This window comes from Pelophylax lessonae (assembly GCF_965119305.1).
Source record: "Pelophylax lessonae genome assembly, chromosome: 4".
Lineage (NCBI taxonomy): Eukaryota > Metazoa > Chordata > Amphibia > Anura > Ranidae > Pelophylax > Pelophylax lessonae.
Window position 1 is genome coordinate 624,690,582 of NC_138771.1, and position 24,440 is coordinate 624,715,021.

The following is a 24,440-nucleotide window of genomic DNA, read 5'->3' on the forward strand; positions in this document are numbered from 1 at the left end:
TTTCACTCTCCAGTTTTAGTAAATAAACCTCCATATGCAGCGCTCCAGGATGAATAAAGTCAGAAGATGGCTGATTGGCCAAAACGCGTCAGCTGATCCCGGAGAAAGACACAGGCATGCTAGAAGCCGTGGCTATATTTGTTTTTCATTGCTCATTTAACCACTTGCCGACTGCCGCTCGACTATTTACTGTGGCAGTCTGGCTCTCCTGGGCAAACAGTCGTAGGGCTACGTCACTCGCCCAGGAGCCTCTAGGGGGCGAGCGCGCGCTGCCGGGGTCGCGCCCCCGCTCGTTCCCCTGCATCCCCGCACGTGTGACCGGCAGCTCCGATGTCCGCCGGTCACACGTGATCTCCCGCTGGAAGAGGGATGTAAACCAAGCCGCCTGTCATTTTTCCTGATGTAACTTCAGAGATCATACAATCCTGCTATGTAGGATCGTATGTCTCTATTGTTACATCACAAGCCACGCCCCTTTACAGTTAGAATCACGCCCCTAGGGACACACTTAACCCCTTGATCACTAATAAATTTAACCCCTTGCCTGCCAGTGTCATTTTTACAGTAACAGTGCATATGTATAGCATATTTTTTTGCACTGAATGCTGTAGTAATGTCACTGGTACTCCCAAAAGTGTCAAAAATGTTAGTCAGGGGTCCGATCTGTCCGCCGCAATGTCGTAGTCCCGCAAAAAAAATTACAGATTGCTGCCATTACTAGTTAAAAAAAAAAAACAATAAAAATGACATAAATCTTTCCCTTAGTTAGTAACCGCAATAACTTTTGCGCAAACCAATCAAAATTCGCTTATTGCGTTTTTTTTTACCAAAAATATGCAGCAGAAAACAAATTGGCTTAAAATGTTAAAACATTTTGATTTTTACATTTTTTTGGGGGGAATTTCATATAAAAAAATGTGAAAAATATTGTTATTTTTTCAAAATTAATGCTCTTTTTTTGTTTATAGCGCAAAAAATAAAAATCGCACAGGTAATCAAATACCACCAAAAGAAAGCTTTGTTTGTGGAAAAAAAAAGGACGTTAATTTAATTTGGGTACAGCATCGCACAACCGCGCAATTGTCCATTAAAGTCACGCAGTGCCGAATCGGAAAATAGGCCCTGGTCTTTGAGCAGGAAAATCCTCCGGGGCTTAAGTGGTTAATGCTGGATTTTGTAAGTACAATTTTACCCACTTCAGCTCCGGAAGATTTTATCCCCTTACTGACCAGGCCATTTTTTGCAAATCGGCACTGCGTTGATTTAACTGACAATTGCGCGGTCGTGCAACGCCGTACCCAAATATAATTTTATGTCCTTTTTTTCCCACGAATAGAGCTTTCTTTTGGTTGTATTTGATCACCTCTGCGATTTTGAAATTTTGCACTATAAACAAATAAAGAGTGACAATTTTGAAAAAAAAAAAAAAAAACATATTTTTTACTTTCTGCTATAAAACATTCCCAATAAAACATTTTTAAAAAATCAAATTTTTTTTATCAGTTTAGGCCAATTTGTATTCTGCTACATATTTTAGGTTAAAAAAAAAATCCCAAATAGCGTATATTAGTATATTAATTGGTTTGTGTAAAAGTTATACAAACTATGGGATAGATTTATGGACTTTTTATTTATTTATTTTTTTATTAGTAATGGCGGTGATCAGCGATTTTTATCGGTACTGTGACATTGCGGTGGACAGATCGGACCCCTAACTGACATTTTTGACATTTTTTGGGGATTACTACAGTAATCAGTGCTAAATAATATGCACTGTTACAGTATAAATGATACTGGCAGGGAAGGGGTTAACACTGGGGGTGAGCAAAGGGTAAATGTGTTCCCTTTTGTGCTTACTAACTGTGTGGGAGTGGATGGCTTGGACAGAGGCAGGGAGAGATCAGTGAAGCTTAGCTGAATCACATGATCTTTCCCTGCCTCTCTGACAGAAAAGTTGCCTGCTTTGTTTACATAAGCAGGCGCCTCTTCTGTCATTCTAGCCGAAGATCGCAGGAGGCCGGCGGCGATCGAGCCCGCTCCTCCCGCTTTGTGTCTAATCACAGTAGGAGCGCAGCTCCGGTGGGGCGCGCGCACCACCGATTCCCTGTGCACATAATCACGTAGATCTGCGTGATTATGCGCAGCCGAGCTGCCCTGCCGCAGTAAATCTGCGTGGGGTGGTCGGCAAGTGGTAATAAATTGTCATCAATTCATTACGTACTGCCCTATGAGTCCTTTTATTTTATGGGTGGGTGTACTTATACATGATCTGATCGAGTGGAAGAATATCTATCAGTCGGGTCCTTGAGTCAATGAAATTTGCTATAACACTGATTAGAGAGTGTGTGGGTGTGGATGAATCTATGGATGAATCCTGAGAGTCTTTTGGACACACCGTGCATTGGTGTTTTGTTCACCTGGTTAGCAGATTTGATTGGATCACGGTGTTGCGGTGTGCTTTATCGACACACAAGCTCATAGCTGCCAACTGTCCTGTTTTTGCCGGGACAGTCCCGGCAAATAGGACCCTGTCCCGGGTAATTTACTCTGCTACTTTGGCCTTAAGTTTGAAATTCCCTTTTCATTGAGTAGACCCTATAATCTGATGATAAGTAGGCGGAGATTAATTATGTGGAGTGGGCGGAGCTTCAGGGAAGTGGATGTGGTTAGTAATTGATTGCTGTGCAGCAAAGTTCCCTGGAATTTTTTTCAAATGTTGGCAACTATGCAAGCTGGTGGAGGACATTCATCTTTACATCCTTCCTTTGATCTCTAATTTCCCCGATATATCGGAATCTGCCACCAAGGTGACCGATATTGCCGATATTTCGGTAAGTGCTTATACCGGAGTGATGCCTGCAGCTAGAGGCATCCCCGCGGTACCGGCGTCCATAGCCGACGGTCAGCTGTCTTGGAATGGCAACCGATGCGGCTGAGAAGCCAGTCGGCTGTCATTACAAGGAGCGGGAAGGGACTTCCGTCCTCCCTCCCGCCGCCTTCCGACCAGTTTCCCCAGGCACTCGGCCAAAGTAGTGTAGCCTTTTATAAACATAGATTACATGGAGCAGAGGGAGCATGGGAGAAGCTGGAGTGCAGAAGCCTGGAGGGGCGGAATTCATTTCAGCTGAGGAGGCGGAGCTGGATTGCAGACAGCTAGAGAGGCGGAGTTCCGATCAGAGCCGAGTGCCTGGTTTCGGCACAACACCAGACAACCAGCCTGCACGACTGCTGTCCTCAACAGGACACCGCCGAAGACCCGATCAAAGCCGCATTCGGCTCTGATCTGGTCTCCATGTAAAAACCCAGAAGTGATGTCATGATGACATCACTTCCGGGGTACTCTGCACCAGATTTAAAAAAATGACAGCATTCAAAACAGCCAAACTTGGCGTTTTGTATGCTTTTAAATGCAGAGGAGGGGTTTGGGGTCTTTAGACCCCTAGATCCCTCCACAACAGTACCTGTCAAGTGCTAAAAATAAAAAAAAAATTAAATGCACGGAAATATTGGCCAATATCGGCCGATACCGATATTCAATGGGCAAAATATCGCTATCAGTATCGGCAACGAAAAACCGATATCGGTCGATCACTAGTTCTTAGCATAGCGCGGATATTCCTCTTCCTTTTTTCTTTAGAAAATAAACCACATTATACAGTATTTAAAAAAAAATGTTATTTGCATAATTTTGTTTTTCATAAATCCTTTCTGTAAGAATATTTAATAATAAATATCTCGCGCTCGTACTTAATTATGTCAGAATATTTATACTGCTCTGAATATAGCAGTGTATTTATTTATGGTTAATAAGCAAAGATCTATGTGAAAGGAGAGTCTTCACCTATTGCCATAAATCAATGTCGTGAATTCTTTTTAATTGATTAATTTCTTTTTAAAAGCATATACCAATCTTAGTGAGTACAGTCTACAGTGTGGAATATATATAAAAATATTTATTCGCCAGACATGTAAACACAATATATGATCAAACAGGAAGTGACACATAAAAATAACTCTACATAAAAATACTAACTTCAAACAATCAATGCAATGTGATGTTTAGCTCAATAATGAAAGTGAAACTGAAACAAAGTGAAAGTGAAAGTAAAACAAAAGCAAGATTACCATTTCTTCCCAGGTATAGCATAAGACATAAATAAATGTTCTATATAATCAGACTACAATGGTCTGCGCAATGCATAGCCCAAAAGTCACTTCACTGCAGATGAGTGAGAATAAGCCATGCAAAACGGAAGACTTAAAATTGCAAATAATGCACTAAATCTGATATTAATAAAAATGTATAAAACAAAAATCAGCTTTTTAGAGAAAAATCTACTATGGTTTATACGGCTGGGATTGTAATCTCATTACCCTTAAATATGCAATATAAAACATATAAGGAAGGAATAAACAATTGTTGAATAAAATCAAATAACATAGCAAGGCATAATTACCACACTTAAGATGGCCGCTAGCTTCAAATGGGCGTTACCAGAGTCCTAAGATGGATGCCTTTCTCAAGATGGTGGATTCCCTTCAAGTTTCAGATGAATGATGGACAAATAGAGTATGTCTGGATGAGTCTATTGAGGAATGTAATAGCATGTGTGGTGTAAGTGTGAGGTGTGTTGTCAGTAGTGTAAAGTGATGTGTCTCATATCTGGGCTGTTCTTTTATAGGGTAAGAACAAAGAGCTATAAAAATTACCATAGGTAAAACCCAGAGGGATGAAACATTATCCCAATTGGTCGGGATATTCTATACCTAAACTGGTGAGGTCAGAGACACACCTCTTTGATAATTAACCCAATACTTGGTATAATAAAATTAAAGTATGATTTCTCTATATGTAAGAGTAATCATAAAACACATATAAAACTTTGTCCAAACTCCCAGTACATACATAAATGTCCATCTGTATCTCCATCATTCACCTTGGCAAGTAATGCCATTTCAATAATTATATTATTTAACACAATATAATATTTTTATATTGGAATATCTAAAATTATCTCAAGACTGCACCTGGTATTTTGCCTCCAGAGGGCAGTATCGTACCGTTCATTAGATTTTGTATGTTATATAATAATTAGAACAATTACCACTATATCCTTATCTGATGATCTTTTGACCTCTAGCTAGTGGAGATCCATTAATTATTTGACTATGCCAAAGGGCTGTCAGGCATAGCGACACAAACTTCTCTGAAATTAGGTAATTAGTGACGAGATACATATGTCCTTACACTTATTAGAAAAAGAATTCTAAGTAAGATTATTACTATGAGAACAATAAACCCAAAATGTGATATAACATTCCTAAATATATATATATACAGTGGCGGCCCGTGCATAGTGGGGGGGGGGGCAGGGCGCCGCCCCCCTACCCCTAAAAAAAACGGGAAAAAAAAGAAAAAAATAACAAAAAAAAAACAAAACGAACAAATAAAGTTGTATAAAAAAAAAAAATTGGGTTCGCCGGCCTGAACCCAAGGAACTGGTGGCTAGGGGGGGGTGGGGTTACGTCCCAGAAGAGGCGCCGATTGGCTGCCTTCTGGGGGGTAGGGGGGTATCCTGGGCGCAAGTCTTTGCGGTTGGACACCCCCACTTTCTGATATCCTGGCTGTGATTGGTCCAGTCTACAGCCTGGACCAATCATCATCCAGGATATCGCTGACGTCGCAATGGGGGCGGTGCCGGTGCGTGCGTCAGTCACTCACCGTCACCGCCGCTCAGAGAAAAGGAGAGGCCGCCCGCCGGTTCCCGCCGCCGAGACGAGGGAGGAGGACCCGCCGCAGAAGAGGAGGAAGAAGCTGAGCCGCGCCACCGCCAGGTAAGTTTGAACGGAGCAGGCCGCCCGCCGGTTCCCGCCGCCGAGACGAGGGAGAAGGACCCGCCGCAGAAGAGGAAGAAGCTGAGCCGCCCCGCCGCCAGGTAAGTTTGAACGGAGCACGCACGCTGGTCTCTGCATCGATTGGGGGACAATGCTGTGGCGCTCTGCAATCATTGGGGGACAATGCTGGCACTCTGCAATCATTGGGGGACAATGCTGGCACTCTGCAATCATTGGGATACAATGCTGGCACCCTGCAATCATTGGGGGACAATGCTGGCACTCTGCAATCATTGGGGGACAATACTGGCACTCTGCAATAATTGGGGTACAATTCTGGCACTCTGCAATCATTGGGGGGCAATGCTGGCACTCTGCAATCATTGGGGTACAATGCTGGCACTCTGCAATAATTGGGGGACAAAGCTGGCACTCTGCAATCATTGGGGGACAATGCTGTGGCGCTCTGCAATTATTGGGGTACAATGCTGTGGCGCTCTGCAATCATTGGGGTACAATGCTGTGGCACTCTGCAATCATTGGGGGACAATGCTGTGGCGCTCTGCAATCATTGGGGTACAATGCTGTGGCGCTCTGCAATCATTGGGGGACAATGCTGTGGCACTCTACAATCATTGGGGGGCAATGCTGTGGCGCTCTGCAATCATTGGGGGACAATACTGTGGCGCTCTGCAATCATTGGGGGGACAATGCTGTGGCGCTCTGCAATCATTGGGGGACAATGCTGTGGCGCTCTGCAATCATTGGGGGACAAAGCTGTGGCGCTCTGCAATCATTGGGGGACAAAGCTGTGGCGCTCTGCAATCATTGGGGGACAAAGCTGTGGCGCTCTGCAATCATTGGGGGACAATGCTGTGGCGCTCTGCAATCATTGGGGGACAATGCTGTGGCGCTCTGCAATCATTGGGGACAATGCTGTGGCGCTCTGCAATCATTGGGGGACAATGCTGTGGCGCTCTGCAATCATTGGGGGACAATGCTGTGGTGCTCTGCAATCATTGGGGGACAATGCTGTGGCGCTCTGCAATCATTGGGGGACAATGCTGTGGCACTCTGCAATCATTGGCGGACAATGCTGTGGCGCTCTGCAATCATTGGGGTACAATGCTGTGGCGCTCTGCAGTGATTGGGGACAATGCTGTGGCGCTCTGCAGTGATTGGGGACAATGCTGTGGCGCTCTGCATTGAAAGGGGCTCGCACGCTGAACTCTGCATTGATGGGGGCACGGAACAGTTGCATTGAAGGGGGCACGCACGCTGAACTCTGCACAGTGTTTATTGCATTGAAGGGGGCACAGCACAGTTGCATTGAAGGGGGCATGCACGCTGAACTCTGCATTGTTGGGGCACAGCACAGAGTTCATTGCATTGAAGGGGGCACAGTGTTTATTGCATTGAAGGGGGCACAGCACAGTGTTTATTGCATTGAAGGGGGCACAGCACAGTGTTTATTGCATTGAAGGGGGCACAGCACAGTGTTCATTGCATTGTGGGGGCACAGCACAGTGTTCATTGCATTGAAGGGGGCACAGCACAGTGTTTATTGCATTGAAGGGGGCACAGCACAGTGTTTATTGCATTGAAGGGGGCACAGCACAGTGTTTATTGCATTGAAGGGGGCATGCACGCTGAACTCTGCATTGTTGGGGCACAGCACAGTGTTCATTGCATTGAAGGGGGCACAGAACAGTGTTTATTGCATTGAAGGGGACACAGAACAGTGTTTATTGCATTGAAGGGGGCACAGCACAGTGTTTATTGCATTGAAGGGGGCACAGCACAGTGTTTATTGCATTGAAGGGGGCACAGCACCGTGTTTATTGCATTGAAGGGGGCACAGCACAGTGTTTATTGCATTGAAGGGGGCACAGCACAGTGTTTATTGCATTGAAGGGGGCATGTACACTGGTCTCTGCATTGAAAGGGGGCATGTACGCTGGTCACTGCATTGAAAGGGGGCATATACCATCTCCTGTACCATGACCTGTGACATGCCTATACCATATCTGTGCCATGCCTATACCATCACCTGTGCCATGCCTGTACCATCACCTATGCCATGCCTATACCATCACCTGTGCCATGCCTGTACCATGACTTCAAAGTCACGCAATTTTTTACTGCGTTTTTTGACGCGAAGCAATACCTATTACATTTTTCTTTTTGCGCCCCCCCCCAAAAATTTTGAGCACCAGCCGCCACTGGACAATGCAGTGGCGCTCTGCAATCATTGGGGGACAATGCTGGCGCTCTGCAATCATTGGGGGACAATGCTGGCACTCTGCAATCATTGGGGGACAATGCTGGCACTCTGCAATCATTGGGGGACAATGCTGGCACTCTGCAATCATTGGTTGACAATGCTGGCCCTCTGCAATCATTGGGGACAATGCTGGCACTCTGCAATCATTGGGGGACAATGCTGGCACTCTGCAATCATTGGGGTACAATGCTGGCACTCTGCAATCATTGGGGGACAATGCTGGCACTCTGCAATCATTGGGGTACAATGCTGGCACTCTGCAATCATTGGGGGGCAATGCTGGCACTCTGCAATAATTGGGGGACAAAGCTGGCACTCTGCAATCATTGGGGGACAATGCTGTGGCGCTCTTCAATCATTGGGGGACAATGCTGTGGCGCTCTGCAATTATTGGGGTACAATGCTGTGGCGCTCTGCAATCATTGGGGTACAATGCTGTGGCGCTCTGCAATCATTGGGGGACAATGCTGTGGCGCTCTGCAATCATTGGGGTACAATGCTGTGGCACTCTGCAATCATTGGAGGACAAAGCTGTGGCGCTCTGCAATCATTGGGGGACAAAGCTGTGGCGCTCTGCAATCATTGGGGGACAAAACTGTGGCGCTCTGCAATCATTGGGGGACAAAGCTGTGGCGTTCTGCAATCATTTGGGGACAATGCTGTGGCGCTCTGCAATCATTGGGGGACAATGCTGTGGCGCTCTGCAATCATTGGGGGACAATGCTGTGGCGCTCTGCAATCATTGGGGGACAATGCTGGCACTCTGCAATCATTGGTTGACAATGCTGGCCCTCTGCAATCATTGGGGACAATGCTGGCACTCTGCAATCATTGGGGGACAATGCTGGCACTCTGCAATCATTGGGGTACAATGCTGGCACTCTGCAATCATTGGGGGACAATGCTGGCACTCTGCAATCATTGGGGTACAATGCTGGCACTCTGCAATCATTGGGGGGCAATGCTGGCACTCTGCAATAATTGGGGGACAAAGCTGGCACTCTGCAATCATTGGGGGACAATGCTGTGGCGCTCTTCAATCATTGGGGGACAATGCTGTGGCGCTCTGCAATTATTGGGGTACAATGCTGTGGCGCTCTGCAATCATTGGGGTACAATGCTGTGGCGCTCTGCAATCATTGGGGGACAATGCTGTGGCGCTCTGCAATCATTGGGGTACAATGCTGTGGCACTCTGCAATCATTGGGGGACAAAGCTGTGGCGCTCTGCAATCATTGGGGGACAAAGCTGTGGCGCTCTGCAATCATTGGGGGACAAAACTGTGGCGCTCTGCAATCATTGGGGGACAAAGCTGTGGCGCTCTGCAATCATTGGGGGACAATGCTGTGGCGCTCTGCAATCATTGGGGGACAATGCTGTGGCGCTCTGCAATCATTGGGGGACAATGCTGTGGCGCTCTGCAATCATTGGGGACAATGCTGTGGCGCTCTGCAATCATTGGGGGACAATGCTGTGGCGCTCTGCAATCATTGGGGGACAATGCTGTGGCGCTCTGCAATCATTGGGGGACAATGCTGTGGTGCTCTGCAATCATTGGGGGGCAATGCTGTGGCGCTCTGCAATCATTGGGGGACAATGCTGTGGCGCTCTGCAATCATTGGGGGGACAATGCTGTGGCGCTCTGCAATCATTGGGGGACAATGCTGTGGCGCTCTGCAATCATTGGGGGACAAAGCTGTGGCGCTCTGCAATCATTGGGGGACAAAGCTGTGGCGCTCTGCAATCATTGGGGGACAAAGCTGTGGCGCTCTGCAATCATTGGGGGACAATGCTGTGGCGCTCTGCAATCATTGGGGGACAATGCTGTGGCGCTCTGCAATCATTGGGGACAATGCTGTGGCGCTCTGCAATCATTGGGGGACAATGCTGTGGCGCTCTGCAATCATTGGGGGACAATGCTGTGGTGCTCTGCAATCATTGGGGGACAATGCTGTGGCGCTCTGCAATCATTGGGGGACAATGCTGTGGCACTCTGCAATCATTGGGGGACAATGCTGTGGCGCTCTGCAATCATTGGGGTACAATGCTGTGGCGCTCTGCAGTGATTGGGGACAATGCTGTGGCGCTCTGCAGTGATTGGGGACAATGCTGTGGCGCTCTGCATTGAAAGGGGCTCGCACGCTGAACTCTGCATTGATGGGGGCACGGAACAGTTGCATTGAAGGGGGCACGCACGCTGAACTCTGCACAGTGTTTATTGCATTGAAGGGGGCACAGCACAGTTGCATTGAAGGGGGCATGCACGCTGAACTCTGCATTGTTGGGGCACAGCACAGAGTTCATTGCATTGAAGGGGGCACAGTGTTTATTGCATTGAAGGGGGCACAGCACAGTGTTTATTGCATTGAAGGGGGCACAGCACAGTGTTTATTGCATTGAAGGGGGCACAGCACATTGTTCATTGCATTGTGGGGGCACAGCACAGTGTTCATTGCATTGAAGGGGGCACAGCACAGTGTTTATTGCATTGAAGGGGGCACAGCACAGTGTTTATTGCATTGAAGGGGGCACAGCACAGTGTTTATTGCATTGAAGGGGGCATGCACGCTGAACTCTGCATTGTTGGGGCACAGCACAGTGTTCATTGCATTGAAGAGGGCACAGAACAGTGTTTATTGCATTGAAGGGGACACAGAACAGTGTTTATTGCATTGAAGGGGGCACAGCACAGTGTTTATTGCATTGAAGGGGGCACAGCACAGTGTTTATTGCATTGAAGGGGGCACAGCACCGTGTTTATTGCATTGAAGGGGGCACAGCACAGTGTTTATTGCATTGAAGGGGGCACAGCACAGTGTTTATTGCATTGAAGGGGGCATGTACACTGGTCTCTGCATTGAAAGGGGGCATGTACGCTGGTCACTGCATTGAAAGGGGGCATATACCATCTCCTGTACCATGACCTGTGACATGCCTATACCATATCTGTGCCATGCCTATACCATCACCTGTGCCATGCCTGTACCATCACCTATGCCATGCCTATACCATCACCTGTGCCATGCCTGTACCATGACTTCAAAGTCACGCAATTTTTTACTGCGTTTTTTGACGCGAAGCAATACCTATTACATTTTTCTTTTTGCGCCCCCCCCCCCCAAAAATTTTGAGCACCAGCCGCCACTGGACAATGCAGTGGCGCTCTGCAATCATTGGGGCACAATGCTGGCGCTCTGCAATCATTGGGGGACAATGCTGGCACTCTGCAATCATTGGGGGACAATGCTGGCACTCTGCAATCATTGGGGGACAATGCTGGCACTCTGCAATCATTGGTTGACAATGCTGGCACTCTGCAATCATTGGGGACAATGCTGGCACTCTGCAATCATTGGGGGACAATGCTGGCACTCTGCAATCATTGGGGTACAATGCTGGCACTCTGCAATCATTGGGGGACAATGCTGGCACTCTGCAATCATTGGGGTACAATGCTGGCACTCTGCAATCATTGGGGGGCAATGCTGGCACTCTGCAATAATTGGGGGACAAAGCTGGCACTCTGCAATCATTGGGGGACAATGCTGTGGCGCTCTTCAATCATTGGGGGGACAATGCTGTGGCGCTCTGCAATTATTGGGGTACAATGCTGTGGCGCTCTGCAATCATTGGGGTACAATGCTGTGGCGCTCTGCAATCATTGGGGGACAATGCTGTGGCGCTCTGCAATCATTGGGGTACAATGCTGTGGCACTCTGCAATCATTGGGGGACAATGCTGTGGCGCTCTGCAATCATTGGGGGACAAAGCTGTGGCGCTCTGCAATCATTGGGGGACAAAACTGTGGCGCTCTGCAATCATTGGGGGACAAAGCTGTGGCGCTCTGCAATCATTGGGGGACAATGCTGTGGCGCTCTGCAATCATTGGGGGACAATGCTGTGGCGCTCTGCAATCATTGGGGGACAATGCTGTGGCGCTCTGCAATCATTGGGGACAATGCTGTGGCGCTCTGCAATCATTGGGGGACAATGCTGTGGCGCTCTGCAATCATTGGGGGACAATGCTGTGGCGCTCTGCAATTATTGGGGGACAATGCTGTGGCGCTCTGCAATCATTGGGGTACAATGCTGTGGCGCTCTGCAGTGATTGGGGACAATGCTGTGGCGCTCTGCAGTGATTGGGGACAATGCTGTGGCGCTCTGCATTGAAAGGGGCTCGCACGCTGAACTCTGCATTGATGGGGGCACGAAACAGTTGCATTGAAGGGGGCACGCACGCTGAACTCTGCACAGTGTTTATTGCATTGAAGGGGGCACAGCACAGTTGCATTGAAGGGGGCATGCACGCTGAACTCTGCATTGTGGGGGCACAGCACAGTGTTCATTGCATTGAAGGGGGCACAGCACAGTTGCATTGAAGGGGGCATGCACGCTGAACTCTGCATTGTTGGGGCACAGCACAGAGTTCATTGCATTGAAGGGGGCACAGTGTTTATTGCATTGAAGGGGGCACAGCACAGTGTTTATTGCATTGAAGGGGGCACAGCACAGTGTTTATTGCATTGAAGGGGGCACAGCACAGTGTTCATTGCATTGTGGGGGCACAGCACAGTGTTCATTGCATTGAAGGGGGCACAGCACAGTGTTTATTGCATTGAAGGGGGCACAGCACAGTGTTTATTGCATTGAAGGGGGCACAGCACAGTGTTTATTGCATTGAAGGGGGCATGCACGCTGAACTCTGCATTGTTGGGGCACAGCACAGTGTTCATTGCATTGAAGGGGGCACAGAACAGTGTTTATTGCATTGAAGGGGACACAGAACAGTGTTTATTGCATTGAAGGGGGCACAGCACAGTGTTTATTGCATTGAAGGGGGCACAGCACAGTGTTTATTGCATTGAAGGGGGCACAGCACCGTGTTTATTGCATTGAAGGGGGCACAGCACAGTGTTTATTGCATTGAAGGGGGCACAGCACAGTGTTTATTGCATTGAAGGGGGCATGTACACTGGTCTCTGCATTGAAAGGGGGCATGTACGCTGGTCACTGCATTGAAAGGGGGCATATACCATCTCCTGTACCATGACCTGTGACATGCCTATACCATATCTGTGCCATGCCTATACCATCACCTGTGCCATGCCTGTACCATCACCTATGCCATGCCTATACCATCACCTGTGCCATGCCTGTACCATGACTTCAAAGTCACGCAATTTTTTACTGCGTTTTTTGACGCGAAGCAATACCTATTACATTTTTCTTTTTGCGCCCCCCCCCCCAAAAATTTTGAGCACCAGCCGCCACTGGACAATGCAGTGGCGCTCTGCAATCATTGGGGGACAATGCTGGCGCTCTGCAATCATTGGGGGACAATGCTGGCACTCTGCAATCATTGGGGGACAATGCTGGCACTCTGCAATCATTGGGGGACAATGCTGGCACTCTGCAATCATTGGGGGACAATGCTGGCCCTCTGCAATCATTGGGGACAATGCTGGCACTCTGCAATCATTGGGGGACAATGCTGGCACTCTGCAATCATTGGGGTACAATGCTGGCACTCTGCAATCATTGGGGGACAATGCTGGCACTCTGCAATCATTGGGGTACAATGCTGGCACTCTGCAATCATTGGGGGGCAATGCTGGCACTCTGCAATAATTGGGGGACAAAGCTGGCACTCTGCAATCATTGGGGGACAATGCTGTGGCGCTCTTCAATCATTGGGGGACAATGCTGTGGCGCTCTGCAATTATTGGGGTACAATGCTGTGGCGCTCTGCAATCATTGGGGTACAATGCTGTGGCGCTCTGCAATCATTGGGGGACAATGCTGTGGTGCTCTGCAATCATTGGGGGACAAAGCTGTGGCGCTCTGCAATCATTGGGGGACAAAGCTGTGGCGCTCTGCAATCATTGGGGGACAAAACTGTGGCGCTCTGCAATCATTGGGGGACAAAGCTGTGGCGCTCTGCAATCATTGGGGGACAATGCTGTGGCGCTCTGCAATCATTGGGGGACAATGCTGTGGTGCTCTGCAATCATTGGGGGACAATGCTGTGGCGCTCTGCAATCATTGGGGACAATGCTGTGGCGCTCTGCAATCATTGGGGGACAATGCTGTGGCGCTCTGCAATCATTGGGGGACAATGCTGTGGCGCTCTGCAATTATTGGGGGACAATGCTGTGGCGCTCTGCAATCATTGGGGTACAATGCTGTGGCGCTCTGCAGTGATTGGGGACAATGCTGTGGCGCTCTGCAGTGATTGGGGACAATGCTGTGGCGCTCTGCATTGAAAGGGGCTCGCACGCTGAACTCTGCATTGATGGGGGCACGAAACAGTTGCATTGAAGGGGGCACGCACGCTGAACTCTGCACAGTGTTTATTGCATTGAAGGGGGCACAGCACAGTTGCATTGAAGGGGGCATGCACGCTGAACTCTGCATTGTGGGGGCACAGCACAGTGTTCATTGCATTGAAGGGGGCACAGCACAGTTGCATTGAAGGGGGCATGCACGCTGAACTCTGCATTGTTGGGGCACAGCACAGAGTTCATTGCATTGAAGGGGGCACAGTGTTTATTGCATTGAAGGGGGCACAGCACAGTGTTTATTGCATTGAAGGGGGCACAGCACAGTGTTTATTGCATTGAAGGGGGCACAGCACAGTGTTCATTGCATTGTGGGGGCACAGCACAGTGTTCATTGCATGGAAGGGGGCACAGCACAGTGTTTATTGCATTGAAGGGGGCACAGCACAGTGTTTATTGCATTGAAGGGGGCACAGCACAGTGTTCATTGCATTGTGGGGGCACAGCACAGTGTTCATTGCATTGAAGGGGGCACAGCACAGTGTTTATTGCATTGAAGGGGGCACAGCACAGTGTTTATTGCATTGAAGGGGGCACAGCACAGTGTTTATTGCATTGAAGGGGGCATGCACGCTGAACTCTGCATTGTTGGGGCACAGCACAGTGTTCATTGCATTGAAGGGGGCACAGAACAGTGTTCATTGCATTGAAGGGGGCACAGCACAGTGTTTATTGCATTGAAGGGGGCATGTACACTGGTCTCTGCATTGAAAGGGGGCATATACCATCTCCTGTACCATGACCTGTGACATGCCTATACCATATCTGTGCCATGCCTATACCATCACCTGTGCCATGCCTGTACCATCACCTGTGCCATGCCTGTACCATGACTTCAAAGTCACGCAATTTTTTACTGCGTTTTTTGACGCGAAGCAATACCTATTACATTTTTCTTTTTGCGCCCCCCCCCCCAAAAATTTTGAGCACCAGCCGCCACTGTATATATATGTATATGCCTTACATAATATAATGACATAATTATGGCTAATATCTTCACACACATATAATAATGTATCTTTAACATTTATATTTTGTCTGACGAAAAACACTGAGCCATTGTCTATTGTTAAATACTTATAGACAGACTGACACTACCATCCCCTTAACATCTGTTATCTGATAGAGATGTCAATGTATCAGCTTATTTATGACAAAAGAAAATAGAAATGTCTGCTGAAATTATAAGACCCTATTGTTGAAATTCTATGCTCTCTTGTAAGCTTGTAAGAGACATTTTGTTTAACAAGTATATATGAACTTTGTTTGACCTTAAAAACAAGATGGAAGCCATGCCATTCAGAATCTCTTATGCATAATATGAAATATACGAAATATGAAATATACATGGCTTTTAAAATCATTTCTATTCTATTAGTTAATTACACCCAATAGTCCCGACATTTCAAGAAAAAAAGGAAGCCATTCTTGCACGTAAATTAAATTTAAGTAGAATCCCAGCAAAAAAAATGAAAAAAAAAAATGATTTTGTTTTGGATTGAATGTGGAAGGGTTAGGACAAGATTACCTCTCACTTCTAAGAAACATAACAGGAAATATATAATCAAAGGAAATCTCTGTATTACTGGCCAACACTGCAGAATATCTTCTCATTGCAAGATTTCCTGTTTTTCTCACAACTGTAAATTTAATATTTCCTCTCACTTTCAGTCCCGGGAGAAATGATCATTCGTACCAGCAGAGGGGGGAATCTACTCAGCAGGTACACAGGCAACAATAAAAACCCCACAAAGGGTTTAACCCTTTCACATTTCATTTAAAACAAAAAAAAAGTTCTATATTAACCACTTCTGGACCAGAAGGATTTGCCCCCTTAATGACCAGGCCATTTTTGCGATTCGGCACTGCGTTAATTTAAAGGACAATTGCGAGGTCATGCGACACTGTAGCCAAATAAAATTTACGTCCTTTTTTCCCACAAATAGAGCTTTCTTTTGGTGGTATTTGATCACCTGTGCGATTTTTATTTTTTGCGCTATAAACAAAAAAAGAGCGACAATTCTGAAAAAAAAGAATATATATTTTTCACATTTTGCTATATAACATTCCCAAAAAAAAAAAATTTAAAAATCTAAATTTTTCATCCTTTTAGGCCAATTTGTTTTCTGCTACATATTTTTAGTAAAAAAAAAAATTGCAATAAGCGTATTTTGATTGGCTTGCGCAACACAAATGCAAATAAAGATGTGAAAAACCCTCCAATGTCAGTCCAGACAGAAAGTAAAACACATAAGCAGCGCTGGTATATGTCAAGCAATAATAAACGTTTGTAGGTTTATAGTTCATACACTGTTGAGAATATAAAGTCCACAAAGGTGTAGCTCAGGAGGGATGGCCAATCACCAAATGGCCAATTACTCAGTGAAGGAGTAATTATGAAAACTTCCACCGCACCTCGTGACCCCCTAAGGCAATACAAACTCACCAGAGATATGATAAAATGGGCCTTATATAAACCCCCTTGCTCTGGATGGATCCCCGTCCTGACCATACAAAGGCAAATGCTCCGAAGTCCAGCTCTGAGGTATAGAACCAAAACCAAAAACTCTTCCAGCAGGATCACATGTGAGCATGGAGAGAGAAAGGCACTCATAGGGCAGTAGTCAAAACCACTATTTTATTGATTCACAAAAAGACCCCTTTCCCATCACATTAAACTCACAAGCAAAGAAGGATAAAGGCACAAAATACATCCAACGGACAGAGACAGATAGAGCGCTGTGTCACCGAGATCTCCCCAACCCCAGCTCCGTCAGCGTTCGGAGATACTCGGACACTTCCGTGACTGCCGTCAGCGTCTAGGTTGCTGGGGTGATCGCGTGCTCACGCCCTGGCACGTTTCGTCATTGGATGACTTCAACAGAGATCGTGGGCACTCGAGCCAACCACCGCTATTTATCTCCCTCCTCACCAGCCGCTGCTTGCGCAACAATTATCGCGTCTACAAACTACGGAAAAGATTTATGTCATTTTTATTTATTTATTTATTACTACTGGCGGCGATCTGCAATTTTTAGCGGGACTGCGACATTGAGGCAGGACAGATCAGACCCCTAACTGACATATTTTGACACTTTTGGGGGAATCAGTGACATTATTACAGTAATCTGTGCTAAAAATACGCACTGTTACTGTACTAATGACACTGGCAGGGAAGGGGTTAACCTAGTGGGTGATCAAGGGGTTAAATGTAAGCCTAGGGGAGTGTCTTCTAACTTTGGAGGGAGGGGCTTGTGAAATGATCATAGAGACCTGTGATCCTCTATAGAAGGATCACAGGTGCTCTGTGATCATTTCAGAGAGAAGAACGGTCGGCTTTGTTTACAACAGCTGACCGTCCTTCTCTCTCAGTGGGGAGCGATCGCGGGTGCCTGGCGGCAATGGGTGCCGCCAGTCCCATGCATTGGCATTCCCGCTGCCTAGTGGAGCCCCTAAGACCGTTCCTACAAGCCGAAGTACCCCTATCTCGGTTCACGCAGCCGAGCCAGCCTGCCGCAGTTAAACTGCGGTGGGCGGGCGCTCAGCATGCGGTTAAAGTCGATTAAAACACTAAAAATAAAAAAAATTGCAAGGAGGTAGGGGTTTTTGGCAGAAGAGACATGCATAGTCACTTGTGCCAAAAACATCCTCCTATTTCCCCTTGCAATTTTTATTTTCTGTGTACATTGTATGCCATATGTGTATTTGCCCTGATGACCATTGTCATGTGTACACAGTATGCTATATGTGTATTTGTCCTGATGACCATTGTCATGTGTACACAGTATGCTATATGTGTATTTGCCCTGATGATCATTGTCGTGTGTACACAGTATGCTATATGTGTATTTGCCCTGATGACCATTGTCATATGTACACAGTATGCTATATATGTATTTGCACTGATGACCATTGTCATGTGTACACAGTATGCTATATGTGTATTTGTATTTGTCCTGGTGACCATTGTCATGTGTACACAGTGTGCCATATGTGTATTTGCCCTGGTGATCATTGTCATGTGTACACAGTATGCTATATGTGTATTTGCCCTAATGACCATTGTCATGTGTACTCAGTATGCTATATGTGTATTTGCCCTGATGACCATTGTCATGTGTACACAGTATGCTATATGTGTATTTGTCCTGATGACCATTGTCATGTGTACTCAGTATGCTATATGTGTATTTGCCCTGATGACCATTGTCATGTGTACACAGTATGCTATATGTGTATTTGTCCTGGTGACCATTGTCATGTGTACACAGTGTGCCATATGTGTATTTGCCCTGATGACCATTGTCATGTGTACACAGTATGCTATATGTGTATTTGCCCTGATGACCATTGTCATGTGTACTCAGTATGCTATATGTGTATTTGCCCTGATGACCATAGTCATGTGTACACAGTATGCTATATGTGTATTTGTCCTGATGACCATTGTCATGTGTACTCAGTATGCTATATGTGTATTTGCCCTGATGACCATTGTCATGTGTACACAGTATGCTATATGTGTATTTGTCCTGGTGACCATTGTCATGTGTACACAGTGTGTCATATGTGTATTTGCCCTGATGACCATTGTCATGTGTACACAGTATGCTATATGTGTATTTGCCCTGATGACCATTGTCATGTGTACTCAGTATGCTATATGTGTATTTGTCCTGGTGACCATTGTCAATGAAAGTGAGGGGAAATCCAAAATTTTGGAGTTCTTCCCAGAACAAGCGGTGGGGGGAAATCTAAATGGGCTCTTTGGGCACAGGTAACCCGGGGAGGGGGGCATAGAAAAAGGCAGCTGAGCTTCACCGCCTCCCCCCCCCCCCCCCCCAGCTGTCCATCTAAATTCTAACATTGCAGCTGGGGTAACTGCTGACGAAGTCTCTGACGCAACGTGTACAGGGGAGGAGCCTGCTCGGAGTATGTCGATTCCTGGAGGTGTACAGAGAGCTGTTTATGATGTGAGAAGCCCGCACTGCTTTAAGTGCAATTGAATGTAAGTGTAATGTCATCTGTTTAAGAGGGAATAAATAGCCTTTTGCAAAATAGAGAGCATTAGATCTTCTCTTCTTTTATACACACCGGGTTCCTGGTCTACACGGAGTGTTAGCTGGAGGCAGTGAAAGAAGGGACATCAGGCTGTTATCCTTACATCCCAAAGCGTGTTTGACTCTCAGGAGTCTAGTCCTAAGGTGAGCTGCTTATCTGCACTAATCACTGGGAGCACTGGAGTGAAGCATGCAGCACTTTCTTTTTGTGAACACAGATGAAGATTGAATATTTCATTTTGATTTAATTTTTTTGTTCACTATTAATTGGGACTATTAATATCACTGGAAATCACTACTATTAGAGTTGATTTATTAACATTGAGTTGTTATCTTATTTAAGTTATCCAGACACATTTATTGATATCTTTTTCACTTGGCGCAGCAATATTGTTTATTAAATTTTGAATAACATTTGCGTGGTCATGTAACGCTGTACCCAAACTGCATTTTTATAAATTTGTTCACACAAATAGAGTTTTTTTTGTGTGGTATTTATTCACCACTGGATTTTTAATTCATTGATAAATAAATTAATAAAGAACAGAAAATTTGAAAAAAAAAACTTTCATAGTTTGTTATAAAATGTTGCAAGTCATTTTTCTCCTTTGCTAATGTGCGCTGATGAGGCTGCACTGATGGGCACTGATGAGGCTGCACTGATGGGCACTGATGAGGCAGCACTGATGGGCATTGATGGGGCACTGATAGGCTGCACTGATGGGCACTGATGAGGCTGCACTGATGGGCACTGATGAGGCAGCACTGGTGGGCACTGATATTGAGGCACTAATAAGGCTGCACTGATATGTGGAACTGATGGGCACTGATAGGTGACACTGATAGCCAGTACTGACAGGGGGCACTGATGGGCACTGATGGGTGGCATTGAAAGGTGGTACTGATAGGTGGCACTGCTAGGTGGCACTGATGGGCTCTGGTAGATGGCACTGATAGATAACACTGATGAGGGGGCACTGATGGGAACTGATTGGCAGCACTGGGGGACACTGATTGGCATCAATGGTGTGCACTAGAGGGACTAAACTAATAATCAGGGTACATGTCCCTTTTACAGAAGCCGTTTATCGGCACTCCTTTCATCACGCTGACAGCGCGAGGAAAGGAGAAGAGAGCCAATAACCGGCTTCTGTGATCAGCTGTGATTGGACACAGCTGATAGCTTGGTAAAGAGCGGCTGATTGGCTCTTTACCTCAATCTGTGATTAGCAGTATCTTGAGGACACTGCGATCACAGAGCGTGCAGCCCGCACCCCCCAGCAGGCGCTCAGCAGCTGCAATCACGGGAGGCCATCATATGATGGCCTCCCAGAACTAGCCGGCCGTGCTGTAGCCGTCAAGTAGCCTGACAGCAATTTAACCATATCTCTTCTCTATCCAAATCCAAGAAAAAAAAGTTTGGCCTGAAAATGCATTTTAACACAACTTGCAGTTTCTCCTTTTTTCTCCATTTTAGGAGGAGAATGTCTTTTACAAACTCCCCAATTTCCAACTGTGAGAATGTGAGAAACAACATTTCAAAAATGCCATTGAAATTGTAAGTAATGAAGTCACTTCTCAAATGACTATATCAGCTCTTTGCTTCTGTGAGTGCAATTTTTGTTTGTATTTGTAAAGTCCATTTTTTTTTATTAAATTTATTTCTATTTTATTATATTGTATACTATTATATGAGCCAAAACAACCCTTGTAGTCCAGCTATAGATAACATTTAGTTTTAAGTTTACTGGTCCTATTCCATTTTAGAATCTGCTTTGATATATTATGGTTTATTATTTTTTTTTAAGCTATTAACGTTTAGTTTATTCATTTTTTCTACAATTTATTATATATATGTATTTATTATACAAACCCAATTCCAAAAAAAGTTGGGACACTATTCAAATTGTGAGTAAAAAAGGAATGGACTAATTTACAAATCTCATAAACCTATATTTTATTCACAATATAATATAGATAACATATCAAATGTTGAAAGTGAGACATTTTGAAATGCCATGCCAAATATTGGCTCACTGTGGATTTCATGAAAGCTACACATTCCAAAAAAGTTGGGACAGGTAGCAATAGGAGGCCGGAAAAGTTAAATGTACATATAAGGAACAGCTGGAGGACCAATTTGCAACTTATTAGGTCAATTGGCAACATGATTGGGTATAAAAAGAGCCTCTCAGAGTGGCAGTGCCTCTCAGAAGTCAAGATGGGCAGAGGATCACCAATTCCCACCAATGCTGCAGCGAAAAATAGTGGAGCAATATCAGAAAGGAGTTTCTCAGAGAAAAATTGCAAAGAGTTTGAAGTTATCATCATCTACAGTGCATAATATCATCCAAAGATTCAGAGAATCCGGAACAATCTCTGTGTGTAAGGGTCAAGGCAGGAAAACCATATTGGATGCCCGTGATCTTCGGGCCCTTAGACGGCACTGCATCACATACAGGAATACTACTGTAATGGAAATCACAACATGGGCTCAGGAATACTTCCAGAAAACATTGTCGGTGAACACAATCCACCGTGCCATTCGCCGCTGCCGTCTAAAACTCTATAGGCCAAAAAAGAAGCCATATCTAAACATGATCCAGAAGGGCAGGCATTTTCTCTGGGCCAAGGCTCATTTAAAATGGTCTGTGGCAAAGTGGAAAACTGTTCTGTGGTCAGACGAATCAAAATTTGCAGTTCTTTTTGGAAAACTGGGACTCCATGTCATCCGGACTAAAGAGGACAAGGACAACCCAAGTTGTTATCAGCGCTCAGTTCAGAAGCCTGCATCTCTGATGGTATGGGGTGGCATGAGTGCGTGTGGCATGGGCAGCTTACACATCTGGAAAGGCACCATCAATGCTGAAAGGTATATCCAAGTTCTAGAACAACATATGCTCCCATCCAGACATCATCTCTTTCAGGGAAGACCTTGCATTTTCCAACATGACAATGCCAGACCACATACTGCATCAATTACAACATCATGACTGCGTAGAAGAAGGATCCGGGTAGTGAAATGGCCAGCCTGCAGTCCAGATCTTTCACCCATAGAAAACATTTGGCGCATCATAAAGAGGAAGATGCGACAAAGAAGACCTAAGACAGTTGAGCAACTAGAAGCCTGTATTAGACATGAATGGCACAACATTCCTAATCCTAAACTTCAGCAACTTGTCTCCTCAGTCCCCAGACGTCTGCAGACTGTTATAAAAAGAAGAGGGGAGGCCACGCAGTGGTAAACATGGCCTTGGCCCAACTTTTCTGAGATGTGTTGATGCCATGAAATTTAAAATCAATTTATTTTTCCCTTACAATGATACATTTTCTCAGTTTAAACATTTGATATGTCATCTATGTTGTATTCTGAATAAAATATTGAAATTTGAATCTTCCACATCATTGCATTCTGTTTTTATTCACAATTTGTACAACTTTTTTGGAATTGGGTTTGTAATTATACCAATTTTTTATACCTTCTATTTTTACAATTTCTATATTTTATTATAATACATTATATACATTTTTATGCTACATTTTTCTGAAGCAGTAAATCTGCTATAGGGAAGGCGGCAAGCAGTTATACATCATTGTTAACTCATTCTCTTCCTTCCCCTTAACAGTCATTTTCTTTTTTTTTATTATCTTTATGTAAACATTGAGTTTGTTTGTATTTGTAGCGCTTAATTAAAATAAAAAAAACTTTGTGCTAGAAACATCATTCGAATGCCTTTAGGGCTCCATTCACACCTGCGCATTTTTCAGGCATTTTTCAGGTGTGTTTTCAGGCTTTTTTCAGGTGTTTTTTCAGGTTTTTTTCCGGTGTTTGTTCAGGCGTTTTTTTCAGGCTTTTTTCCGGTGTTTTTTCAGGCTTTTTTTCCGGCGTTTTTTCAGATTTTTTTCCGGTGTTTGTTCAGGCATTTTTTCAGGCTTTTTTCAGGTGTTTTTTTCAGGCTCTTTTCAGGTGTATTATCAGGTTTTTTTCAGGCGTTTTTTCAGGCTTTTTTCAGGCGTTTTTTCAGGCTTCTTTCAGGTGTTTTTTCAGGCTTTTTTCCGGCTTTGTTACGGCTTTTTTCAGGCGTTTTTTCAGGCTTTTTTCAGGTGTTTTTTCAGGCTTTTTTTACAGCTTTTTTTCAGGCTTTTTTTAGGTGTTTTTTCAGGCTTTTTTCCAGCATTTTTTCAGGCTTTTTACTGGTGTTTTTTCAGGCTTTTTTCCGGATGTTTTCAGGCTTTTTTCCGGCTTTTTTTTCAGGCTTTTTTCCGGCTTTTTTCAGGTGTTTTTTTCAGGCTTTTTTCCGGATGTTTTCAGGCTTTTTTTAAGTGTTTTTTCAGGCTTTTTTCCAGCTTTTTTTCAGGCTTTTTTCAGGTGTTTTTTTCAGGCTTTTTTCAGGTGTTTTTTTTCAGCTTTTTTTCAGGCTTTTTTCAGGTGTTATTTCAGGCTTTTTTCAGGCTTTTTTCCGGCTTTTTTCCCGGCTTTTTTCTGGTGTTTTTTTCAGGCTTTTTTCTGGTGTTTTTTTCATGCTTTTTTTCCGGATGTTTTCAGGTTTTTTTCAGGTGTTTTTTTCAGGCTTTTTTCCGGCTTTTTTCAGGCTTTTTTCGGGTGTTTTTTCCGGCTTTTTTGCAGGCTTTTTTTTCAGTTGTTTTTTCAGGCTTTTTTTCAGGCCTTTTTTAGGTGTTTTTGCAGGCTTTTTTTCAGGTGTTTCTTGCAGGTGTTTGGAGGCAGGCATTGACATCTAACAAAAACGCCTGTAATCTGCCAGAAAAGAAGCTCATGTATTTTTTTGAGCTTCGGGCATTTTACTTCAGGCGACAAAATGCTCAGATGTGAACAGGAGCCATTGAAATGAATGGGATTTTGCTTGTTGGGCATTTTGAGACTTCAGAGATGAGCATTTTATGAGCTGAAAAACACCCAGGTGT

At 45.2% G+C, this 24,440-nt stretch overlaps 1 protein-coding gene across 1 annotated transcript in view; it reads left to right on the top strand.

The window, feature by feature from the left end:
• The window catches only part of LOC309553978 (alpha-2,8-sialyltransferase 8E-like), an 82,151-nt gene that overhangs the window by 17,717 nt on the left and 39,994 nt on the right, over positions 1-24,440 (top strand). The window contains exon 2 of the mRNA XM_082255497.1: positions 20,995-21,075. Coding sequence (XP_082111623.1) covers positions 20,995-21,075 — 81 coding nt within the window. The remainder of the gene's footprint in view (positions 1-20,994; positions 21,076-24,440) is intronic.